The sequence below is a fragment of the Salminus brasiliensis genome, chromosome 2 (genome assembly GCF_030463535.1).
Source record: "Salminus brasiliensis chromosome 2, fSalBra1.hap2, whole genome shotgun sequence".
Lineage (NCBI taxonomy): Eukaryota > Metazoa > Chordata > Actinopteri > Characiformes > Bryconidae > Salminus > Salminus brasiliensis.
Genome location: NC_132879.1, coordinates 164,083 through 190,910, shown reverse-complemented (window position 1 = coordinate 190,910; position 26,828 = coordinate 164,083). Strand labels below are relative to the sequence as shown.

General features: G+C 42.9%; 1 protein-coding gene across 5 annotated transcripts in view; it reads right to left on the bottom strand.

Annotated features, from left to right (window-relative positions):
- Window positions 1-1,039: 1,039 nt before the first annotated feature.
- Window positions 1,040-26,828, bottom strand: part of osbpl8 (oxysterol binding protein-like 8) — a 75,324-nt gene continuing 49,535 nt past the window's right edge. For 3 of the 5 annotated variants that reach the window (XM_072674070.1, XM_072674074.1, XM_072674072.1), the window contains 9 exons: window positions 25,762-25,860; window positions 24,310-24,407; window positions 23,987-24,076; window positions 21,480-21,616; window positions 19,623-19,808; window positions 5,213-5,369; window positions 4,415-4,520; window positions 4,203-4,308; window positions 1,040-2,999 (listed from right to left, as the gene is read on the bottom strand). In XM_072674070.1, the coding sequence (XP_072530171.1) occupies window positions 2,870-2,999; window positions 4,203-4,308; window positions 4,415-4,520; window positions 5,213-5,369; window positions 19,623-19,808; window positions 21,480-21,616; window positions 23,987-24,076; window positions 24,310-24,407; window positions 25,762-25,860 (1,109 nt within the window). In that variant the 3' untranslated portion in view covers window positions 1,040-2,869. The remainder of the gene's footprint in view (window positions 3,000-4,202; window positions 4,309-4,414; window positions 4,521-5,212; window positions 5,370-19,622; window positions 19,809-21,479; window positions 21,617-23,986; window positions 24,077-24,309; window positions 24,408-25,761; window positions 25,861-26,828) is intronic. The other 2 variants (XM_072674071.1, XM_072674075.1) reach the window with 1 other exon arrangement.

The following is a 26,828-nucleotide window of genomic DNA, read 5'->3' as shown; positions in this document are numbered from 1 at the left end:
AGATATGTCAAGGGGTGGGGTGGGGGGGCTGGGGGGGTGTTGTCAGTCTGGTCCAAACCCGTTTGAGCTTGTGAGTGACCCCTGGTGTACTGAGGAGGAACTGCAGCACAGTCCAGTCTGATCCCACTCGCAGATCTGACCTCAACGTCCAAATACATTCGACCCAGAGCCTGAGTGAGTGTGATGTGGCTGATATCTGCTGTTCTACATAAATGAACTGTGTTTGAAACAGCAGCCTCTTTTGACTGGTCATAAGTATTTGGACGCATAGAACTGTACTGAATTAATAGAGTTTGTATGGATTTACCAGACTGTTCAGTGACTGTTACAGCGCCCCCTTCAGTCTGGTACAGTTCACCTCCCCCACCCAATTCAACCCAGCCCAAACACACACACAGTGCCTCAGCTTGTCACTCATAGAAGAAGGAGATCTGGATGGTTGTCTCTGTTTATTGATTATTGATTTGATGTGTTACATGTGATAAACAGGAAGTTACTCCTATACAAACAAAGATCAGTGGTAACCGTGGAGACAGAGATGAAAAACAGATAACGAAGAACAGAGAGAAACAGAAACTCACACTGTCCAAGCACTGAGTGACAACAGGGTACATCACACACTTACACACATTCTCTCTCTCACACACACACACACACACACACACACACACTCTCTCTGGATAATCCCTGGTCTGGTGCCCTGCTGAAGTAAGAGAAAAACAGAGCTAGAGAGAGAGGATCTAAACTCTCCTCAGTGGCAGGACTGAGCTTCAGAAAACAAAAATGCACACACACTCCCTCACACACACACTCACACACACTCCCTCACACACACTCCCTCACACACACACTCACACTCACTCACACACTCTGCTGTAGTCAATGGGGTTAAAACGCATCTCTAAGGCTGATTATGGCACAGTCACACACACAATAATGAAAAACAACCAAAATGAATAAAAGTGGAAAGAACTGAACGTAGGCTCCACCCACCACACGCCCCCCTACTAAGTCCCGCCTACGACAAGCCCCACCCGCTCCCCCAAGAACCCCCGCCCCACCATAGCCACTCTGAAAGGCACATTAATGATTAATCTGGAGTTATTATTGGTGTGACCACATTCAGACATCTGATACACACACACACACACACACACACACAGATCAAAGACACGTGTGATATGACGACAGTGTCTAAAGCGTTTGTGTAGAAAAACGTTGAGTAACTCAGTCGTTCCTGCGGAGCCGGGCGGCCCATTTGGCTTTAATTATATTTACATTAAACTGAGGGGGCGGAGCTACAACATGAGACGCCACAGGAGGTTCTGCTACACCTTTACTACAGTCTAATAGCAGGGTTAGTCTTAAACCCTAATCCTAAACTTTAATCCTAATCTGGAGCCTAGCAGTGTCCCGCTGGTCTGTATATTAACACTATGTTAGCATTAGCGCAGCGCGACGGCCGGCGGTTCATCTTACACTAAAGTTCCTGTAGATCAACAGCTACTGTAAAACTACACACCTGAAATGCAGAAACCACGGATTCACCTACAGCAAACCTACACTCCTCAAACTGCTCCCATAGGTTTGTGTTAATCAGTAAAAAATCAAAAACAAACAAAACATACACACACACTCTCACACACACACACTCTCACACACACACACTCTCATACACACACTTCAGCTGTAGCTTTAAAACCAGGGATGTCCCAATCCAGCGTTTTTACCCCAATCTGATCTAATTACCTTAATGCTCAGTATAGTCCAATACCGATCTGATCTGAGTACTTTAATGACTTATATATACCGATCCAATCCGATCCGATTTTCATGTGTATAAATAATCCAGTGACAGAGTGGGAATAATGTCCGATTATGAAGCTCTACCACAGCGGCACAGCAGCAAAAACAAAGGATCAGAACTACACCTGTCTTAAAAGAGCAGTTTGGTGAAAAATCGGACTAATACTAATACCCAACTGCACCAAACAAATGAAGATCTGGAGGAGTCTGGTGACAGTCTAAGTTGAGTGTTTGTTAGCGGTGTTAGCCTAGCATCTCCTGTTGTAAACTAAAGAAGCTCACGTTAGATACCAAACCAAAGTCTAGACTGACTGACTGAATCTGAGCTCAGAGATCAATCATGATACTCAGATTTTTCACCAAACTGCTCCTTTAAAATAACCGATACCCCTTCCACTAACGTTTCCCTGGATCAGACACTGGATCAGACACGGGATCAGACACGGCATCACACACTGGATCAGACACGGCATCAGACACGGCATCACACACGGGATCAGACACGGCATCAGACACTGGATCAGACACGGCATCAGACACGGGATCAGACACGGCATCAGACACGGCATCAGACACGGGATCAGACACGGCATCAGACACTGGATCAGACACGGGACATCCCTGATTAAAACCTTCCATCTAAATCCAATCCAAACACATCAGACCACTGTTAGCCTGATACCCCTGTTTCAGGAGCGCTCTCTTGCACACACTCACACATACACACACTCACACAGCAGTAGCAACAAGCAAACACTTTAAAATAATAGCAATAATATTAATATTAATATTAATAACAGTAATTGAATTGAGGCGGTGCTTGTCAGGCTTTCTTGCCTCTGCAGTCCAGAGCATTTCCCATAATGCACTTTCCCATAATGCAGTCGGTCCCCTAAAACCTCTCGCTGAAATTCTGGATCATTCAGAGTGTAAAAAACAGAGTGAGTGAAAAACATAAAGTAGAGGTGTGTAGAGGTCAGGAGTGAGAGAGCGATGGACGGAGAGGCGTCCGGTTCTGGTTCGGTCCCTGATCCCGACCTGGAGTCCAGGACTAATCTGCAGACTATTTGAAGATGAGGGTGAGGACAATCTGAGCACAGATGAGGAAGAGGATGATGGCGTAGTCTCTCTGAGTGAGGAAGGAGCTGTGCTCAGACTGGACTGACACTCGACTCCTCAGCGCGCTGATACTCCTGCACGGAAACATCAGGAAGTGATCAGTGATCAATACGCCATCATCAATAACACAGATATCAGAAACACTGAAGTTAGTCCTCAACTGCAGCAGCTCAGTCAACAGCTGGCTACCCCCCGAACCCCCCCAATCCAACCCAACCCAGCTCATCCCAACCGAATCCCCCCAATTCAACCCAGCTCATCCCAACCGAATCCTCAAATCCAACCCAACCCAGCTCATCCCTACCAAACCCCCCCAATCCAACCCAACCCAGCTCATCCCAACCAACCCAACCCAGCTCATCCCTACCAAACCCCCCCAATCCAACCCAACCCAGCTCATCCCAACCAACCCAACCCAGCTCATCCCTACCAAACCCCCCCAATCCAACCCAACCCAGCTCATCCCAACCAACCCAACCCAGCTCATCCCTACCAAACCCCCCCAATTCAACCCAACCCAGCTCATCCCAACCAACCCAACCCAGCTCATCCCTACCAAACCCCCCCAATCCAACCCAACCCAGCTCATCCCAACCAACCCAACCCAGCTCATCCCTACCAAACCCCCCCAATCCAACCCAACCCAGCTCATCCCAACCAACCCAACCCAGCTCATCCCTACCAAACCCCCCCAATTCAACCCAACCCAGCTCATCCCTACCAAACCCCCCCAATTCAACCCAACCCAGCTCATCCCTACCAAACCCCCCCAATTCAACCCAACCCAGCTCATCCCTACCAAACCCCCCCAATCCAACCCAACCCAGCTCATCCCAACCAACCCAACCCAGCTCATCCCTACCAAACCCCCCCAATTCAACCCAACCCAGCTCATCCCTACCAAACCCCCCCAATTCAACCCAACCCAGCTCATCCCAACCAACCCAACCCAGCTCATCCCTACCAAACCCCCCCAATTCAACCCAACCCAGCTCATCCCAACCAACCCAACCCAGCTCATCCCTACCAAACCCCCCCAATTCAACCCAACCCAGCTCATCCCAACCAACCCAACCCAGCTCATCCCTACCAAACCCCCCCAATTCAACCCAACCCAGCTCATCCCAACCAACCCAACCCAGCTCATCCCTACCAAACCCCCCCAATCCAACCCAACCCAGCTCATCCCAATCAGCCCCCCAATCCAAGCCAAACCAGCGCATCTCAAGCCCCCCAGTCCAATGTAACGCCCCCCCAGGGAGAATACTGTGTGTGACCTGTTGATCTCCTCCTGTGTGTGTCTGATGGAGTCCACAGCGCTCTGCAGTTCAGAAAGCTCCGGGGCTTTTTTCCTCAGACGGCTGCTGGGTTTAATCTTGTGCCCTAAAACACACACACACACTTTACAACATGCCTGTGTCAGGTGTAAACATGTGTTTTATGTGTCTAAGAGTGTGTGTGTGTGTGTGTGTGTGTGTGTGTGTCGTACTCTCACTGCCAGATGAGTCCTGCCGGTCCGGTTCCGGAGAGGAGCAGCCACTCTCCGGGTTTTTGGGTTTATCATTCTGCTTGTGCTTGCGTTTTGGTCCCGTTACCTAGAGACATATGTGCACACACACACACACACACACACACACACACACAGAAAATACTTCATGTATTCCACAGTTCCACTCAGCCACCGTCACTGTAACCATAAACCTTCATATTTCAGTGATTCTAACAGAAACACAATCACAGTCATGAAGCATGCAGGCAACACACACACACACACACACACACACACACACAGTGCCAGGCCTTGGGTATAAGTTATCATAAGAATGATTCATGAATTGAATATTTCTTCACTTCTGGAATCAAAACAATTCATATTCAGACTAAACTGTAAGAGCAATTAAATAAATAGAATAATTATTGGTGATGATGTGTGTGTAAAATATACTGATATTCATAACTACACAACACCCAACCCAGCATTGTACATCACTGTGCACACACACACACACACACACACATGCGCTCAAAATAAACCCTTATTGAAATGCAATAACAGAAAAGAAGTGCAGAGCAGCAAAACAAACAAACAAACAAACAAACAACAACAAAAATAATCAAAAACAAGCCACAGTGAGGCAGAGGCCTGTGCGGTCTGGCAGCCAGGCGATTGGTCAGTTTGGTGAATGGTGATTGGTCGGTTTTGTGAATGGGCAGAGCGTAGGCGACAGCGATGGAGAGATGGAAGCAGAAAGAGGAAATGTGGGTGGGTGGGCGAGGCTGGACGTACCTGGCTCAGGTAATTGTCCCTCCGGGCGCCCTGCTGGGCACTGAGACTAACTACACTGGCTGAACGTACCATAGGAGTCCTGTGCCGGACTTTAGTCTGAATACAGCCGTCTTTCTCAAACTGGATCAGATCGTTCAGCGGGTCCCACGGACGAGTGCTGCGCGAGAGAGATGGGGAGGGGGATCAGGGACAGTGCATTACTCTGTTTCTCCAGCAGAGGTCAATTTAGATTTTTTTCTGTAATGCCACTCACTCTGAGTATCTGTAATTCCACTCACTCTCAGTATCTGTAATGCCACTCACTCTGAGTATCTGTAATTCCACTCACTCTGAGTATCTGTAATTCCACTCACTCTGAGTATCTGTAATGCCACTCACTCTGAGTATCTGTAATGCCACTCACTCTGAGTATCTAATGCCACTCACTCTGAGTATCTGTAATTCCACTCACTCTGAGTATCTGTAATTCCACTCACTCTGAGTATCTGTAATGCCACAAACTCTGAGTATCTGTAATTCCACTCACTCTGAGTATCTGTAATTCCACTCACTCTGAGTATCTGTAATGCCACTCACTCTGAGTATCTGTAATTCCACTCACTCTGAGTATCTGTAATTCCACTCACTCTGAGTATCTGTAATTCCACTCACTCTGAGTATCTGTAATGCCACTCACTCTGAGTATCTGTAATTCCACTCACTCTGAGTATCTGTAATTCCACTCACTCTGAGTATCTGTAATGCCACTCACTCTCAGTATCTGTAATTCCACTCACTCTGAGTATCTGTAATGCCACTCACTCTGAGTATCTGTAATGCCACTCACTCTGAGTATCTAATGCCACTCACTCTGAGTATCTGTAATTCCACTCACTCTGAGTATCTGTAATTCCACTCACTCTGAGTATCTGTAATGCCACTCACTCTCAGTATCTGTAATTCCACTCACTCTGAGTATCTGTAATGCCACTCACTCTCAGTATCTGTAATGCCACTCACTCTGAGTATCTGTAATGCCACTCACTCTCAGTATCTGTAATGCCACTCACTCTGAGTATCTGTAATGCCACTCACTCTCAGTATCTGTAATTCCACTCACTCTGAGTATCTGTAATGCCACTCACTCTCAGTATCTGTAATTCCACTCACTCTGAGTATCTGTAATGCCACTCACTCTCAGTATCTGTAATTCCACTCACTCTGAGTATCTGTAATGCCACTCACTCTGAGTATCTGTAATGCCACTCACTCTGAGTATCTGTAATGCCACTCACTCTCAGTATCTGTAATGCCACTCACTCTCAGTATCTGTAATTCCACTCACTCTGAGTATCTAATGCCACTCACTCTGAGTATCTGTAATGCCACTCACTCTGAGTATCTGTAATGCCACTCACTCTGAGTATCTAATGCCACCCACTCTGAGTATCTGTAATGCCACTCACTCTGAGTATCTGTAATGCCACTCACTCTCAGTATCTGTAATTCCACTCACTCTGAGTATCTAATGCCACCCACTCTGAGTATCTGTAATGCCACTCACTCTGAGTATCTGTAATGCCACTCACTCTGAGTATCTGTAATTCCACTCACTCTGAGTATCTAATGCCACTCACTCTGAGTATCTGTAATGCCACTCATTCTGAGTATCTAATGCCACTCACTCTGAGTATCTGTAATGCCACTCACTCTGAGTATCTAATGCCACCCACTCTGAGTATCTGTAATGCCACTCACTCTGAGTATCTGTAATGCCACTCACTCTCAGTATCTGTAATTCCACTCACTCTGAGTATCTAATGCCACTCACTCTGAGTATCTAATGCCACTCACTCTGAGTATCTGTAATGCCACTCACTCTGAGTATCTGTAATGCCACCCACTCTGAGTATCTGTAATTCCACTCATTCTGAGTATCTAATGCCACCCACTCTGAGTATCTGTAATTCCACTCATTCTGAGTATCTAATGCCACCCACTCTGAGTATCTGTAATTCCACTCATTCTGAGTATCTAATGCCACTCTCTCTGAGTATCTGTAATTCCACTCATTCTGAGTATCTAATGCCACCCACTCTGAGTATCTGTAATTCCACTCATTCTGAGTATCTGTAATTCCACTCACTCTGAGTATCTGTAATTCCACTCATTCTGAGTATCTAATGCCACCCACTCTGAGTATCTGTAATTCCACTCATTCTGAGTATCTAATGCCACCCACTCTGAGTATCTGTAATTCCACTCATTCTGAGTATCTAATGCCACCCACTCTGAGTATCTGTAATTCCACTCATTCTGAGTATCTAATGCCACCCACTCTGAGTATCTGTAATTCCACTCATTCTGAGTATCTGTAATGCCACTCATTCTGAGTATCTAATGCCACTCACTCTGAGTATCTGTAATTCCACTCATTCTGAGTATCTAATGCCACCCACTCTGAGTATCTGTAATTCCACTCATTCTGAGTATCTAATGCCACCCACTCTGAGTATCTGTAATTCCACTCATTCTGAGTATCTAATGCCACCCACTCTGAGTATCTGTAATGCCACCCACTCTGAGTATCTGTAATTCCACTCATTCTGAGTATCTAATGCCACCCACTCTGAGTATCTGTAATTCCACTCATTCTGAGTATCTAATGCCACCCACTCTGAGTATCTGTAATTCCACTCATTCTGAGTATCTAATGCCACTCTCTCTGAGTATCTGTAATTCCACTCATTCTGAGTATCTAATGCCACCCACTCTGAGTATCTGTAATTCCACTCATTCTGAGTATCTGTAATTCCACTCACTCTGAGTATCTGTAATTCCACTCATTCTGAGTATCTAATGCCACCCACTCTGAGTATCTGTAATTCCACTCATTCTGAGTATCTAATGCCACCCACTCTGAGTATCTGTAATTCCACTCATTCTGAGTATCTAATGCCACCCACTCTGAGTATCTGTAATTCCACTCATTCTGAGTATCTAATGCCACCCACTCTGAGTATCTGTAATTCCACTCATTCTGAGTATCTGTAATGCCACTCATTCTGAGTATCTAATGCCACTCACTCTGAGTATCTGTAATTCCACTCATTCTGAGTATCTAATGCCACCCACTCTGAGTATCTGTAATTCCACTCATTCTGAGTATCTAATGCCACCCACTCTGAGTATCTGTAATTCCACTCATTCTGAGTATCTAATGCCACCCACTCTGAGTATCTGTAATTCCACTCATTCTGAGTATCTAATGCCACCCACTCTGAGTATCTGTAATTCCACTCATTCTGAGTATCTGTAATGCCACTCATTCTGAGTATCTAATGCCACTCACTCTGAGTATCTGTAATTCCACTCATTCTGAGTATCTAATGCCACTCACTCTGAGTATCTGTAATTCCACTCATTCTGAGTATCTAATGCCACCCACTCTGAGTATCTGTAATTCCACTCACTCTGAGTATCTGTAATTCCACTCATTCTGAGTATCTAATGCCACTCACTCTGAGTATCTGTAATTCCACTCATTCTGAGTATCTAATGCCACCCACTCTGAGTATCTGTAATTCCACTCATTCTGAGTATCTAATGCCACCCACTCTGAGTATCTGTAATTCCACTCATTCTGAGTATCTGTAATGCCACTCATTCTGAGTATCTAATGCCACTCACTCTGAGTATCTGTAATGCCACTCACTCTGAGTATCTAATGCCACCCACTCTGAGTATCTGTAATGCCACTCACTCTGAGTATCTGTAATGCCACTCACTCTCAGTATCTGTAATTCCACTCACTCTGAGTATCTAATGCCACTCACTCTGAGTATCTGTAATGCCACTCACTCTGAGTATCTGTAATGCCACCCACTCTGAGTATCTGTAATTCCACTCATTCTGAGTATCTAATGCCACCCACTCTGAGTATCTGTAATTCCACTCATTCTGAGTATCTAATGCCACCCACTCTGAGTATCTGTAATTCCACTCATTCTGAGTATCTAATGCCACCCACTCTGAGTATCTGTAATTCCACTCATTCTGAGTATCTAATGCCACCCACTCTGAGTATCTGTAATTCCACTCATTCTGAGTATCTGTAATTCCACTCACTCTGAGTATCTGTAATTCCACTCATTCTGAGTATCTAATGCCACCCACTCTGAGTATCTGTAATTCCACTCATTCTGAGTATCTAATGCCACCCACTCTGAGTATCTGTAATTCCACTCATTCTGAGTATCTAATGCCACCCACTCTGAGTATCTGTAATTCCACTCATTCTGAGTATCTAATGCCACCCACTCTGAGTATCTGTAATTCCACTCATTCTGAGTATCTGTAATGCCACTCATTCTGAGTATCTAATGCCACTCACTCTGAGTATCTGTAATTCCACTCATTCTGAGTATCTAATGCCACCCACTCTGAGTATCTGTAATTCCACTCATTCTGAGTATCTAATGCCACCCACTCTGAGTATCTGTAATTCCACTCATTCTGAGTATCTAATGCCACCCACTCTGAGTATCTGTAATTCCACTCATTCTGAGTATCTAATGCCACCCACTCTGAGTATCTGTAATTCCACTCATTCTGAGTATCTGTAATGCCACTCATTCTGAGTATCTAATGCCACTCACTCTGAGTATCTGTAATTCCACTCATTCTGAGTATCTAATGCCACTCACTCTGAGTATCTGTAATTCCACTCATTCTGAGTATCTAATGCCACCCACTCTGAGTATCTGTAATTCCACTCACTCTGAGTATCTGTAATTCCACTCATTCTGAGTATCTAATGCCACTCACTCTGAGTATCTGTAATTCCACTCATTCTGAGTATCTAATGCCACCCACTCTGAGTATCTGTAATTCCACTCATTCTGAGTATCTAATGCCACCCACTCTGAGTATCTGTAATTCCACTCATTCTGAGTATCTGTAATGCCACTCATTCTGAGTATCTAATGCCACTCACTCTGAGTATCTGTAATTCCACTCATTCTGAGTATCTAATGCCACTCACTCTGAGTATCTGTAATTCCACTCATTCTGAGTATCTAATGCCACCCACTCTGAGTATCTGTAATTCCACTCACTCTGAGTATCTGTAATTCCACTCATTCTGAGTATCTAATGCCACCCACTCTGAGTATCTGTAATTCCACTCACTCTGAGTATCTGTAATTCCACTCATTCTGAGTATCTAATGCCACCCACTCTGAGTATCTGTAATTCCACTCACTCTGAGTATCTGTAATTCCACTCATTCTGAGTATCTAATGCCACTCACTCTGAGTATCTGTAATTCCACTCATTCTGAGTATCTGTAATTCCACTCATTCTGAGTATCTAATGCCACTCACTCTGAGTATCTGTAATTCCACTCATTCTGAGTATCTAATGCCACCCACTCTGAGTATCTGTAATTCCACTCACTCTGAGTATCTGTAATTCCACTCATTCTGAGTATCTAATGCCACTCACTCTGAGTATCTGTAATTCCACTCATTCTGAGTATCTAATGCCACCCACTCTGAGTATCTGTAATTCCACTCATTCTGAGTATCTAATGCCACCCACTCTGAGTATCTGTAATTCCACTCATTCTGAGTATCTGTAATGCCACTCATTCTGAGTATCTAATGCCACTCACTCTGAGTATCTGTAATTCCACTCATTCTGAGTATCTAATGCCACTCACTCTGAGTATCTGTAATTCCACTCATTCTGAGTATCTAATGCCACCCACTCTGAGTATCTGTAATTCCACTCACTCTGAGTATCTGTAATTCCACTCATTCTGAGTATCTAATGCCACCCACTCTGAGTATCTGTAATTCCACTCACTCTGAGTATCTGTAATTCCACTCATTCTGAGTATCTAATGCCACCCACTCTGAGTATCTGTAATTCCACTCACTCTGAGTATCTGTAATTCCACTCATTCTGAGTATCTATTGCCACTCACTCTGAGTATCTGTAATTCCACTCATTCTGAGTATCTAATGCCACCCACTCTGAGTATCTGTAATTCCACTCACTCTGAGTATCTGTAATTCCACTCATTCTGAGTATCTAATGCCACCCACTCTGAGTATCTGTAATTCCACTCACTCTGAGTATCTGTAATTCCACTCATTCTGAGTATCTAATGCCACCCACTCTGAGTATCTGTAATTCCACTCATTCTGAGTATCTAATGCCACCCACTCTGAGTATCTGTAATTCCACTCATTCTGAGTATCTAATGCCACCCACTCTGAGTATCTGTAATTCCACTCATTCTGAGTATCTGTAATGCCACTCATTCTGAGTATCTGTAATGCCACTCATTCTGAGTATCTAATGCCACTCACTCTGAGTATCTGTAATTCCACTCATTCTGAGTATCTAATGCCACTCACTCTGAGTATCTGTAATTCCACTCATTCTGAGTATCTAATGCCACCCACTCTGAGTATCTGTAATTCCACTCACTCTGAGTATCTGTAATTCCACTCATTCTGAGTATCTAATGCCACTCACTCTGAGTATCTGTAATTCCACTCATTCTGAGTATCTAATGCCACCCACTCTGAGTATCTGTAATTCCACTCATTCTGAGTATCTAATGCCACCCACTCTGAGTATCTGTAATTCCACTCATTCTGAGTATCTGTAATGCCACTCATTCTGAGTATCTAATGCCACTCACTCTGAGTATCTGTAATGCCACTCACTCTGAGTATCTAATGCCACCCACTCTGAGTATCTGTAATGCCACTCACTCTGAGTATCTGTAATGCCACTCACTCTCAGTATCTGTAATTCCACTCACTCTGAGTATCTAATGCCACTCACTCTGAGTATCTGTAATGCCACTCACTCTGAGTATCTGTAATGCCACCCACTCTGAGTATCTGTAATTCCACTCATTCTGAGTATCTAATGCCACCCACTCTGAGTATCTGTAATTCCACTCATTCTGAGTATCTAATGCCACCCACTCTGAGTATCTGTAATTCCACTCATTCTGAGTATCTAATGCCACTCTCTCTGAGTATCTGTAATTCCACTCATTCTGAGTATCTAATGCCACCCACTCTGAGTATCTGTAATGCCACTCACTCTGAGTATCTGTAATGCCACTCACTCTCAGTATCTGTAATGCCACTCACTCTCAGTATCTGTAATTCCACTCACTCTGAGTATCTAATGCCACTCACTCTGAGTATCTGTAATGCCACTCACTCTGAGTATCTGTAATGCCACTCACTCTGAGTATCTAATGCCACCCACTCTGAGTATCTGTAATGCCACTCACTCTGAGTATCTGTAATGCCACTCACTCTCAGTATCTGTAATTCCACTCACTCTGAGTATCTAATGCCACCCACTCTGAGTATCTGTAATGCCACTCACTCTGAGTATCTGTAATGCCACTCACTCTGAGTATCTGTAATTCCACTCACTCTGAGTATCTAATGCCACTCACTCTGAGTATCTGTAATGCCACTCATTCTGAGTATCTAATGCCACTCACTCTGAGTATCTGTAATGCCACTCACTCTGAGTATCTAATGCCACCCACTCTGAGTATCTGTAATGCCACTCACTCTGAGTATCTGTAATGCCACTCACTCTCAGTATCTGTAATTCCACTCACTCTGAGTATCTAATGCCACTCACTCTGAGTATCTAATGCCACTCACTCTGAGTATCTGTAATGCCACTCACTCTGAGTATCTGTAATGCCACCCACTCTGAGTATCTGTAATTCCACTCATTCTGAGTATCTAATGCCACCCACTCTGAGTATCTGTAATTCCACTCATTCTGAGTATCTAATGCCACCCACTCTGAGTATCTGTAATTCCACTCATTCTGAGTATCTAATGCCACTCTCTCTGAGTATCTGTAATTCCACTCATTCTGAGTATCTAATGCCACCCACTCTGAGTATCTGTAATTCCACTCATTCTGAGTATCTGTAATTCCACTCACTCTGAGTATCTGTAATTCCACTCATTCTGAGTATCTAATGCCACCCACTCTGAGTATCTGTAATTCCACTCATTCTGAGTATCTAATGCCACCCACTCTGAGTATCTGTAATTCCACTCATTCTGAGTATCTAATGCCACCCACTCTGAGTATCTGTAATTCCACTCATTCTGAGTATCTAATGCCACCCACTCTGAGTATCTGTAATTCCACTCATTCTGAGTATCTGTAATGCCACTCATTCTGAGTATCTAATGCCACTCACTCTGAGTATCTGTAATTCCACTCATTCTGAGTATCTAATGCCACCCACTCTGAGTATCTGTAATTCCACTCATTCTGAGTATCTAATGCCACCCACTCTGAGTATCTGTAATTCCACTCATTCTGAGTATCTAATGCCACCCACTCTGAGTATCTGTAATTCCACTCATTCTGAGTATCTAATGCCACCCACTCTGAGTATCTGTAATTCCACTCATTCTGAGTATCTGTAATGCCACTCATTCTGAGTATCTAATGCCACTCACTCTGAGTATCTGTAATTCCACTCATTCTGAGTATCTAATGCCACTCACTCTGAGTATCTGTAATTCCACTCATTCTGAGTATCTAATGCCACCCACTCTGAGTATCTGTAATTCCACTCACTCTGAGTATCTGTAATTCCACTCATTCTGAGTATCTAATGCCACTCACTCTGAGTATCTGTAATTCCACTCATTCTGAGTATCTAATGCCACCCACTCTGAGTATCTGTAATTCCACTCATTCTGAGTATCTAATGCCACCCACTCTGAGTATCTGTAATTCCACTCATTCTGAGTATCTGTAATGCCACTCATTCTGAGTATCTAATGCCACTCACTCTGAGTATCTGTAATGCCACTCACTCTGAGTATCTAATGCCACCCACTCTGAGTATCTGTAATGCCACTCACTCTGAGTATCTGTAATGCCACTCACTCTCAGTATCTGTAATGCCACTCACTCTGAGTATCTAATGCCACTCACTCTGAGTATCTGTAATGCCACTCACTCTGAGTATCTGTAATGCCACCACTTGAGTATCTGTAATTCACTCATTCTGAGTATCTAATGCCACCCACTCTGAGTATCTGTAATTCCACTCATTCTGAGTATCTAATGCCACCCACTCTGAGTATCTGTAATTCCACTCATTCTGAGTATCTAATGCCACTCTCTCTGAGTATCTGTAATTCCACTCATTCTGAGTATCTAATGCCACCCACTCTGAGTATCTGTAATTCCACTCATTCTGAGTATCTGTAATTCACTCACTCTGAGTATCTGTAATTCCACTCATTCTGAGTATCTAATGCCACCCACTCTGAGTATCTGTAATTCCACTCATTCTGAGGTATCTAATGCCACCCACTCTGAGTATCTGTAATTCCACTCATTCTGAGTATCTAATGCCACCCACTCTGAGTATCTGTAATTCCACTCATTCTGAGTATCTGTAATGCCACTCATTCTGAGTATCTAATGCCACTCACTCTGAGTATCTGTAATTCACTCATTCTGAGTATCTAATGCCACCCACTCTGAGTATCTGTAATTCCACTCATTCTGAGTATCTAATGCCACCCACTCTGAGTATCTGTAATTCACTCATTCTGAGTATCTAATGCCACCACTCTGAGTATCTGTAATTCCACTCATTCTGAGTATCTAATGCCACCCACTCTGAGTATCTGTAATTCCACTCATTCTGAGTATCTGGTAATGCCACTCATTCTGAGTATCTAATGCCACCTCACTCTGAGTATCTGTAATTCCACTCATTCTGAGTATCTAATGCCACTCACTCTGAGTATCTGTAATTCCACTCATTCTGAGTATCTAATGCCACCCACTCTGAGTATCTGTAATTCCACTCACTCTGAGTATCTGTAATTCCACTCATTCTGAGTATCTAATTCCACTCACTCTGAGTATCTGTAATTCCACTCATTCTGAGTATCTAATGCCACTCACTCTGAGTATCTGTAATTCCACTCATTCTGAGTATCTAATGCCACCCACTCTGAGTATCTGTAATTCCACTCATTCTGAGTATCTAATGCCACCCACTCTGAGTATCTGTAATTCCACTCATTCTGAGTATCTAATGCCACCCACTCTGAGTATCGGTAATTCCACTCATTCTGAGTATCTGTAATGCCACTCATTCTGAGTATCTGTAATGCCACTCATTCTGAGTATCTAATGCCACTCACTCTGAGTATCTGTAATTCCACTCATTCTGAGTATCTAATGCCACTCACTCTGAGTATCTGTAATTCCACTCATTCTGAGTATCTAATGCCACCCACTCTGAGTATCTGTAATTCCACTCACTCTGAGTATCTGTAATTCCACTCATTCTGAGTATCTAATGCCACTCACTCTGAGTATCTGTAATTCCACTCATTCTGAGTATCTAATGCCACCCACTCTGAGTATCTGTAATTTCACTCATTCTGAGTATCTAATGCCACCCACTCTGAGTATCTGTAATTCCACTCATTCTGAGTATCTGTAATGCCACTCATTCTGAGTATCTAATGCCACTCACTCTGAGTATCTGTAATGCCACTCACTCTGAGTATCTAATGCCACCCACTCTGAGTATCTGTAATGCCACTCACTCTGAGTATCTGTAATGCCACTCACTCTCAGTATCTGTAATTCCACTCACTCTGAGTATCTAATGCCACTCACTCTGAGTATCTGTAATGCCACTCACTCTGAGTATCTGTAATGCCACCCACTCTGAGTATCTGTAATTCCACTCATTCTGAGTATCTAATGCCACCCACTCTGAGTATCTGTAATTCCACTCATTCTGAGTATCTAATGCCACCCACTCTGAGTATCTGTAATTCCACTCATTCTGAGTATCTAATGCCACTCTCTCCGAGTATCTGTAATTCCACTCATTCTGAGTATCTAATGCCACCCACTCTGAGTATCTGTAATTCCACTCATTCTGAGTATCTGTAATTCCACTCACTCTGAGTATCTGTAATTCCACTCATTCTGAGTATCTAATGCCACCCACTCTGAGTATCTGTAATTCCACTCATTCTGAGTATCTAATGCCACCCACTCTGAGTATCTGTAATTCCACTCATTCTGAGTATCTAATGCCACCCACTCTGAGTATCTGTAATTCCACTCATTCTGAGTATCTAATGCCACCCACTCTGAGTATCTGTAATTCCACTCATTCTGAGTATCTGTAATGCCACTCATTCTGAGTATCTAATGCCACTCACTCTGAGTATCTGTAATTCCACTCATTCTGAGTATCTAATGCCACTCACTCTGAGTATCTGTAATTCCACTCATTCTGAGTATCTAATGCCACCCACTCTGAGTATCTGTAATTCCACTCACTCTGAGTATCTGTAATTCCACTCATTCTGAGTATCTAATGCCACTCACTCTGAGTATCTGTAATTCCACTCATTCTGAGTATCTAATGCCACCCACTCTGAGTATCTGTAATTCCACTCATTCTGAGTATCTAATGCCACCCACTCTGAGTATCTGTAATTCCACTCATTCTGAGTATCTGTAATGCCACTCATTCTGAGTATCTAATGCCACTCACTCTGAGTATCTGTAATTCCACTCATTCTGAGTATCTAATGCCACTCACTCTGAGTATCTGTAATTCCACTCATTCTGAGTATCTAATGCCACCCACTCTGAGTATCTGTAATTCCACTCACTCTGAGTATCTGTAATTCCACTCATTCTGAGTATCTAATGCCACCCACTCTGAGTATCTGTAATTCCACTCACTCTGAGTATCTGTAATTCCACTCATTCTGAGTATCTAATGCCACCCACTCTGAGTATCTGTAATTCCACTCACTCTGAGTATCTGTAATTCCACTCATTCTGAGTATCTAATGCCACTCACTCTGAGTATCTGTAATTCCACTCATTCTGAGTATCTGTAATTCCACTCATTCTGAGTATCTAATGCCACTCACTCTGAGTATCTGTAATTCCACTCATTCTGAGTATCTAATGCCACCCACTCTGAGTATCTGTAATTCCACTCACTCTGAGTATCTGTAATTCCACTCATTCTGAGTATCTAATGCCACTCACTCTGAGTATCTGTAATTCCACTCATTCTGAGTATCTAATGCCACCCACTCTGAGTATCTGTAATTCCACTCATTCTGAGTATCTAATGCCACCCACTCTGAGTATCTGTAATTCCACTCATTCTGAGTATCTGTAATGCCACTCATTCTGAGTATCTAATGCCACTCACTCTGAGTATCTGTAATTCCACTCATTCTGAGTATCTAATGCCACTCACTCTGAGTATCTGTAATTCCACTCATTCTGAGTATCTAATGCCACCCACTCTGAGTATCTGTAATTCCACTCACTCTGAGTATCTGTAATTCCACTCATTCTGAGTATCTAATGCCACCCACTCTGAGTATCTGTAATTCCACTCACTCTGAGTATCTGTAATTCCACTCATTCTGAGTATCTAATGCCACCCACTCTGAGTATCTGTAATTCCACTCACTCTGAGTATCTGTAATTCCACTCATTCTGAGTATCTAATGCCACTCACTCTGAGTATCTGTAATTCCACTCATTCTGAGTATCTAATGCCACCCACTCTGAGTATCTGTAATTCCACTCACTCTGAGTATCTGTAATTCCACTCATTCTGAGTATCTAATGCCACCCACTCTGAGTATCTGTAATTCCACTCACTCTGAGTATCTGTAATTCCACTCATTCTGAGTATCTAATGCCACCCACTCTGAGTATCTGTAATTCCACTCATTCTGAGTATCTAATGCCACCCACTCTGAGTATCTGTAATTCCACTCATTCTGAGTATCTAATGCCACCCACTCTGAGTATCTGTAATTCCACTCATTCTGAGTATCTGTAATGCCACTCATTCTGAGTATCTGTAATGCCACTCATTCTGAGTATCTAATGCCACTCACTCTGAGTATCTGTAATTCCACTCATTCTGAGTATCTAATGCCACTCACTCTGAGTATCTGTAATTCCACTCATTCTGAGTATCTAATGCCACCCACTCTGAGTATCTGTAATTCCACTCACTCTGAGTATCTGTAATTCCACTCATTCTGAGTATCTAATGCCACTCACTCTGAGTATCTGTAATTCCACTCATTCTGAGTATCTAATGCCACCCACTCTGAGTATCTGTAATTCCACTCATTCTGAGTATCTAATGCCACCCACTCTGAGTATCTGTAATTCCACTCATTCTGAGTATCTGTAATGCCACTCATTCTGAGTATCTAATGCACTCACTCTGAGTATCTGTAATGCCACTCACTCTGAGTATCTAATGCCACCCACTCTGAGTATCTAATGCCACTCACTCTGAGTATCTGTAATGCCACTCACTCTGAGTATCTAATGCCACCCACTCTGAGTATCTGTAATGCCACTCACTCTGAGTATCTGTAATGCCACTCACTCTCAGTATCTGTAATTCCACTCACTCTGAGTATCTAATGCCACTCACTCTGAGTATCTGTAATGCCACTCACTCTGAGTATCTGTAATGCCACCCACTCTGAGTATCTGTAATTCCACTCATTCTGAGTATCTAATGCCACCCACTCTGAGTATCTGTAATTCCACTCATTCTGAGTATCTAATGCCACCCACTCTGAGTATCTGTAATTCCACTCATTCTGAGTATCTAATGCCACTCTCTCTGAGTATCTGTAATTCCACTCATTCTGAGTATCTAATGCCACCCACTCTGAGTATCTGTAATTCCACTCATTCTGAGTATCTGTAATTCCACTCACTCTGAGTATCTGTAATTCCACTCATTCTGAGTATCTAATGCCACCCACTCTGAGTATCTGTAATTCCACTCATTCTGAGTATCTAATGCCACCCACTCTGAGTATCTGTAATTCCACTCATTCTGAGTATCTAATGCCACCCACTCTGAGTATCTGTAATTCCACTCATTCTGAGTATCTAATGCCACCCACTCTGAGTATCTGTAATTCCACTCATTCTGAGTATCTGTAATGCCACTCATTCTGAGTATCTAATGCCACTCACTCTGAGTATCTGTAATTCCACTCATTCTGAGTATCTAATGCCACCCACTCTGAGTATCTGTAATTCCACTCATTCTGAGTATCTAATGCCACCCACTCTGAGTATCTGTAATTCCACTCATTCTGAGTATCTAATGCCACCCACTCTGAGTATCTGTAATTCCACTCATTCTGAGTATCTAATGCCACCCACTCTGAGTATCTGTAATTCCACTCATTCTGAGTATCTAATGCCACCCACTCTGAGTATCTGTAATTCCACTCACTCTGAGTATCTGTAATTCCACTCATTCTGAGTATCTAATGCCACTCACTCTGAGTATCTGTAATGCCACTCTCCGGTGCCGGGGTCTTGCTCGAACAGTGCTGGACTCCACTCCTCACACTTAGCCTTTCTCTCTCTGGCGGATTTCCTCTGAGCCTCCTCCAGAATGAACTTCTCGTTGGTGGCCTCAGTCTGGTCCTTGTTGTTTATGGCTCTGGTCACATGCTGCCACAGTCTGCAGAGAGGCAGAACAACAGAGCTCAAATATGAAGAATTAACTCAACGTCCCAGCAGTAGCACGCCTGCCTCTGTGTGGAGAACACCGTCAGTCAGAACACAGCAGACTGAGCACTGAGATACAAGAGGCAATGAGCTTCTGAAATGAAGAGATGCTGGAGCACTGAGATGCTGGGGTACTGAGATGATGGGGTACTGAGATGCTGGAGTACTAAGAAGCTGGAGTACTGAGATGCTGGGGTACTGAGAAGCTGGAGTACTGAGAAGCTGGAGTACTGAGATGCTGGAGTACTGAGATGCTGGGGTACTGAGAAGCTGGAGTACTGAGATGCTGGAGTACTGAGATGCTGGGGTACTGAGAAGCTGGAGTACTGAGATGCTGGGGTACTGAGAAGCTGGGGTACTGAGATGCTGGAGTACTGAGATGCTGGAGTACTGAGATGCTGGAGTACTAAGAAGCTGGGGTACTGAGATGCTGGAGTACTGAGATGCTGGAGTACTGAGATGCTGGAGTACTGAGAAGCTGGGGTACTGCGAAGCTGGGGTACTGAGAAGCTGGGGTACTGAGATGCTGGAGTACTGAGATGCTGGAGTACTGAGAAGCTGGGGTACTGAGATGCTGGAGTACTGAGATGCTGGAGTACTGAGAAGCTGGGGTACTGAGATGCTGGTTTACCGAAATGCTGGAGTACTAAGAAGCTGGGGTACTGAGATGCTGGAGTACTGAGATGCTGGGGTACTGAGATGCTGGGGTACTAAGATGCTGGGGTACTGCGAAGCTGGGGTACTAAGATGCTGGAGTACTGAGATGCTGGAGTACTGAGAAGCTGGGGTACTGAGATGCTGGAGTACTGAGATGCTGGGGTACTGAGAAGCTGGGGTACTGAGATGCTGGAGTACTGAGATGCTGGGGTACTGAGAAGCTGGGGTACTGAGAAGCTGGAGTACTAAGATGCTGGAATACTGAGATGCTGGGGTACTGAGAAGCTGGGGTACTGAGAAGCTGGAGTACTGAGAAGCTGGGGTACTGAGATGCTGGGGTACTGAGAAGCTGGGGTACTGAGAAGCTGGAGTACTAAGATGCTGGAATACTGAGATGCTGGGGTACTGAGAAGCTGGGGTACTGAGAAGCTGGAGTACTGAGAAGCTGGGGTACTGAGAAGCTGGGGTACTGAGATGCTGGGGTACTGAGAAGCTGGGGTACTGAGATGCTGGGGTACTGAGAAGCTGGGGTACTGAGAAGCTGGAGTACTAAGATGCTGGAATACTGAGATGCTGGAGTAGTAAGAAGCTGGGGTACTGAGAAGCTGGGGTACTGAGAAGCTGGGGTACTGAGAAGCTGGGGTACTGAGAAGCTGGGGTACTGAGAAGCTGGGGTACTGAGAAGCTGGAGTACTAAGATGCTGGAATACTGAGATGCTGGAGTACTAAGATGCTGGGGTACTGGTCGTTATGGCGACTGATTACTACAGCCACAGTTAATATTAGCTCAGTTCTGATCACAAAACTCAACCATCTTGTTGAAGCCCAGAGCCTGGTCCAGAAACACAGCTGGTCAAACAACTCTGCTCATCATCAGTTGGGTTAATATGGACAGAAGTGTGGAGCTGTTTGATTGAACCTGTCTGTGTGTGTATGTGTGAGAGAGAGAGAGAGAGAGAGAGAGTACCTCTCAGACTCAAACTCGCCCTGCTCCTCAGGTGGGACGGTGCAGCGGATGAGGCGGCTCTGACGCAGTTCCGGCGTTGGGTCCCAAAAGGTCTCAATTTCACCAGTTTTCTTATCGTTTATAAAGATCTCACAGTCCTGTGAAGTAAACACACACACACACACACACACACACACACTGTTGTACGATTTTCTATTTCATCTGAACAGACAGTCGTACAAGTTACAGTGCGTTCCATCTGGTACCATATAGCGCCCCACTAAGGCAGCTAATACAGTCTGTAATGTGTTAATTAAGCAGTAAAGTGTAAACGTTAGCATGGTCAGTGTGTTTCCACACACACATACAAAGTTACCATAGCAACACTCCTAAACCACTACACTACAAAATCCCACAATACCATGCAAATCCAACGGCTCACAGCTTAAAGGTGTCCAGGTGGCGCTGCGCTTGTGAAATTACTGTATTTACCCTTATAGCGCGTACCACATGTTCTCCGTATAACAATGTGTAGCATATCCAGTATGTATTATATTGTGTAGTACATCCAGTATGTATTATATTGTGTAGTACATCCAGTATGTATTATATTGTGTAGTATATCCAGTATGTATCAGAATGTGTAGTACATCCAGTATGTATCAGAATGTGTAGTACATCCAGTATGTATTATATTGTGTAGTACATCCAGTATGTATTATATTGTGTAGTATATCCAGTATGTATCAGAATGTGTAGTATATCCAGTATGTATTATATTGTGTAGTACATCCAGTATGTATTATATTGTGTAGTACATCCAGTATGTATTATATTGTGTAGTATATCCAATATGTATCAGAATGTGTAGTATATCCAGTATGTATTATATTGTGTAGTACATCCAGTATGTATTATATTGTGTAGTACATCCAGTATGTATCAGAATGTGTAGTATATCCAGTATGTATTGTGTAGTATATCCAGTATGTATTATATTGTGTAGTATATCCAATATGTATTATATTGTGTAGTACATCCAGTATGTATCAGAATGTGTAGTATATCCAGTATGTATTATATTGTGTAGTATATCCAATATGTATTATATTGTGTAGTACATCCAGTATGTATAATATTGTGTAGTACATCCAGTATGTATTATATTGTGTAGTACATCCAGTATGTATTATATTGTGTAGTACATCCAGTATGTATCAGAATGTGTAGTATATCCAGTATGTATTGTGTAGTATATCCAGTATGTATTATATTGTGTAGTATATCCAATATGTATTATATTGTGTAGTACATCCAGTATGTATCAGAATGTGTAGTATATCCAGTATGTATTATATTGTGTAGTATATCCAATATGTATTATATTGTGTAGTACATCCAGTATGTATCAGAATGTGTAGTACATCCAGTATGTATCAGAATGTGTAGTATATCCAGTATGTATTAAATTGTGTAGTACATCCAGTATGTATAATATTGTGTAGTATATCCAGTATGTATTAGAATGTGTAGTACATCCAGTATGTATTATATTGTGTAGTATATCCAGTATGTATTAAATTGTGTAGTATATCCAGTATGTATTATATTGTGTAGTATATCCAGTATGTATTATATTGTGTAGTATATCCAGTATGTATTATATTGTGTAGTACATCCAGTATGTATCAGAATGTGTAGTACATCCAGTATGTATTAGAATGTGTAGTATATCCAGTATGTATTATATTGTGTAGTACATCCAGTATGTATAATATTGTGTAGTACATCCAGTATGTATTATATTGTGTAATACGTCCAGTATGTATTAGAATGTGTAGTATATCCAGTATGTATTATATTGTGTAGTACATCCAGTATGTATTATATTGTGTAGTATATCCAGTATGTATTAGAATGTGTAGTATATCCAGTATGTATTATATTGTGTAGTACATCCAGTATGTATTATATTGTGTAGTATATCCAGTATGTATTAGAATGTGTAGTATATCCAGTATGTATTATATTGTGTAGTATATCCAGTATGTATTATATTGTGTAGTATATCCAGTATGTATTAAATTGTGTAGTATATCCAGTATGTATCAGAATGTGTAGTACATCCAGTATGTATAATATTGTGTAGTACATCCTGTATTTATTATATTGTGTAGTACATCCAGTATGTATTAGAATGTGTAGTATATCCAGTATGTATTAGAATGTGTAGTATATCCAGTATGTATTATATTGTGTAGTATATCCAGTATGTATTAGAATGTGTAGTATATCCAGTATGTATTATATTGTGTAGTATATCCAGTATGTACTATAATGTGCAGTATGTGTATATATATATATATCCTCAGCTCTGGATGTAAAGTACTGAACTCTGTATTATGAAGAACTCTTCAGAACAACTGCGCTCTATTTCTGGACTCTGTCTGACATCAGTTACGGACAGATCTTACTGACACACACACACACACACACACACACACACACACACACACACACACACTTACCCAGTGTCCCTCCAGCGTAGCCAGCACTTCTTTCCCCAGTTTAATCTTCCCACTGATCTGATTAACACTGTCACTGCTGCCCAGAAACGGCTGAGAGAGAAACAGAGAGAGAGAGAGAGTTAGAGAGAGAGAGAGAGATAGAGAGAGAGAGTCCTGCAGTAGAGTTGTTCAGACAGAACAGGGTGTGTGTTTTATGTACACCGTGTTTCAGAGTAAAGGAGTAAAGATTATGTCATCCGGGGATGGCAGACCCCATCCGTCAGTGACTGGGGGTCCAACAGAGCCCCCCCCCCATCATCAGCCAGCCTAACATTTCCACACACCTTCAGTTTAAACTCCAGCTGGGCGCTGTATCCTGTTTTCTCACAGGTGATGGACACCTGGCCTGCCAGCTCCAGAGTCATCGTCCCGTACAGAATACCTGCACACACACACACACACACACACACACACACACACACACGCGCACACACACACAGCAGAACAGTAGAAAAAAACAATTATTATTACTATGTAAGTAATTGGGGTGTTTGGGGGCGTGTCCTCCAGACTGTTTGATTGTATATGAGGTCAGTTTGGGGTGGGCTGTTTGAGCTGGCTGAGAGACAGACAGGTAGACAGCCAAAACTGCGGTTTATAATGCTGTACTAATGCTGTAGTAACACTGTAGTAACGCTGTACTAGAACTGTACGAACGCTGTATTAACACTGTAGTAACGTTGTAGTAACACTGTAGTAACACTGTAGTAACACTGTACTAGAACTGTACGAACGCTGTAGTAACACTGTAGTAACGCTGTACGAACGCTGTAGTAACACTGTAGTAACGCTGTACAAACGCTGTAGTAACGCTGTACGAATGCTGTAGTACCTCTGTACTACCGCTGTACGAATGCTGTAGTAACACTGTACTACCGCTGTACGAATGCTGTAGTAACACTGTACTAGAACGGTACGAACGCTGTAGTAACACTGTAGTAACACTGTACTAGAACTGTAGTAACGCTGTAGTAACACTGTACTAATGCTGTACTAACGCTGTACGAATGCTGTAGTAACACTGTAGTAACGCTGTACTAACGCTGTAGTAACACTGTAGTAATGCTGTAGTAACACTGTAGTAACGCTGTACTAACGCTGTACGAATGCTGTAGTAACACTGTACTAGAACGGTACGAACGCTGTAGTAACACTGTAGTAACACTGTACTAGAACTGTAGTAACGCTGTAGTAACACTGTACTAATGCTGTACTAACGCTGTACGAATGCTGTAGTAACACTGTAGTAACGCTGTACTAACGCTATAGTAACACTGTAGTAATGCTGTAGTAACACTGTAGTAACGCTGTACTAATGCTGTACGAATGCTGTAGTAACACTGTACTACCGCTGTACGAATGCTGTAGTAACACTGTACTAGAACGGTACGAACGCTGTAGTAACACTGTAGTAACACTGTACTAGAACTGTAGTAACGCTGTAGTAACGCTGTAGTAACGCTGTACTAACACTGTAGTAACGCTGTACTAACACTGTAGTAACGCTGTACTAACGCTGTAGTAACGCTGTGCAAACACTGTATTGGTGCTGTACTAGCTCGGTACTAACGCTGCTGCCTGTGTGTTTAATATGAAACGTTAGAGTTGACGAGGTGGTGGTGGTGATTCTCCTGCTTCAGAGGTCAGCAGCTCAAATGAGAGGTGTGCCTGTGTAACACCAGCAGATACATGCTGTAAGTGTGTGTGTGTGTGTGTGTGTGTGTGTGATTGCTGACCCTTGCAGTGGGCATACGGCATGTTCATGATGTAATCCTCTCCTCTGTTCAGGAAGGTCAGTCTGGCTTCACCGTCCAGAATCGCAGACAGAGAGTTTCCTACAGGACAGACAAGATCATCAGAGCCAATGTGAGTGTGTGAGTGTATGTTCTTATGTGTGTGTGTGTGAGTTAGTGTGAGTTAGTGTGTGAGTGTATGTTCTTATGTGTGTGTGTGTGAGTTAGTGTGTGAGTGTATGTTCTTATGTGTGTGTGTGTGTATGTTTGTGTGAGTTAGTGTGTGAGTGTATGTTCTTATGTGTGTGTGTGTGTATGTTTGTGTGAGTTAGTGTGTGAGTGTATGTTCTTATGTGTGTGTGTATGTTTGTGTGAGTTAGTGTGTGAGTGTATGTTCTTATGTGTGTGTGTGTGTATGTTTGTGTGAGTTAGTGTGTGAGTGTATGTTCTTATGTGTGTGTGTGTGTGAGTTAGTGTGTGAGTGTATGTTCTTATGTGTGTGTGTGTGAGTTAGTGTGTGAGTGTATGTTCTTATGTGTGTGTGTGTGAGTTAGTGTGTGAGTGTATGTTCTTATGTGTGTGTGTGTGTGTGTGAGTTAGTGTGTGTGTATGTTCTTATGTGTGTGTGTGTGAGTTAGTGTGTGAGTGTATGTTCTTATGTGTGTGTGTGTGTGTGTGTGTGTGTATGTTTGTGTGAGTTAGTGTGTGAGTGTATGTTCTTATGTGTGTGTGTGTGTGTATGTTTGTGTGAGTTAGTGTGTGAGTGTATGTTCTTATGTGTGTGTGTGTGTGTGTGAGTTAGTGTGTGAGTGTATGTTCTTATGTGTGTGTGTGTGAGTTAGTGTGTGAGTGTATGTTCTTATGTGTGTGTGTGTGTGTGTGTGTGTGTGTATGTTTGTGTGAGTTATTGTGTGAGTGTATGTTCTTATGTGTGTGTGTGTGTATGTTTGTGTGAGTTAGTGTGTGAGTGTATGTTCTTATGTGTGTGAGTTAGTGTGTGAGTGTATGTTCTTATGTGTGTGTGTGTGTGTTTGTGTGTGAGTGTATGTTCTTATGTGTGTGTGTGTGAG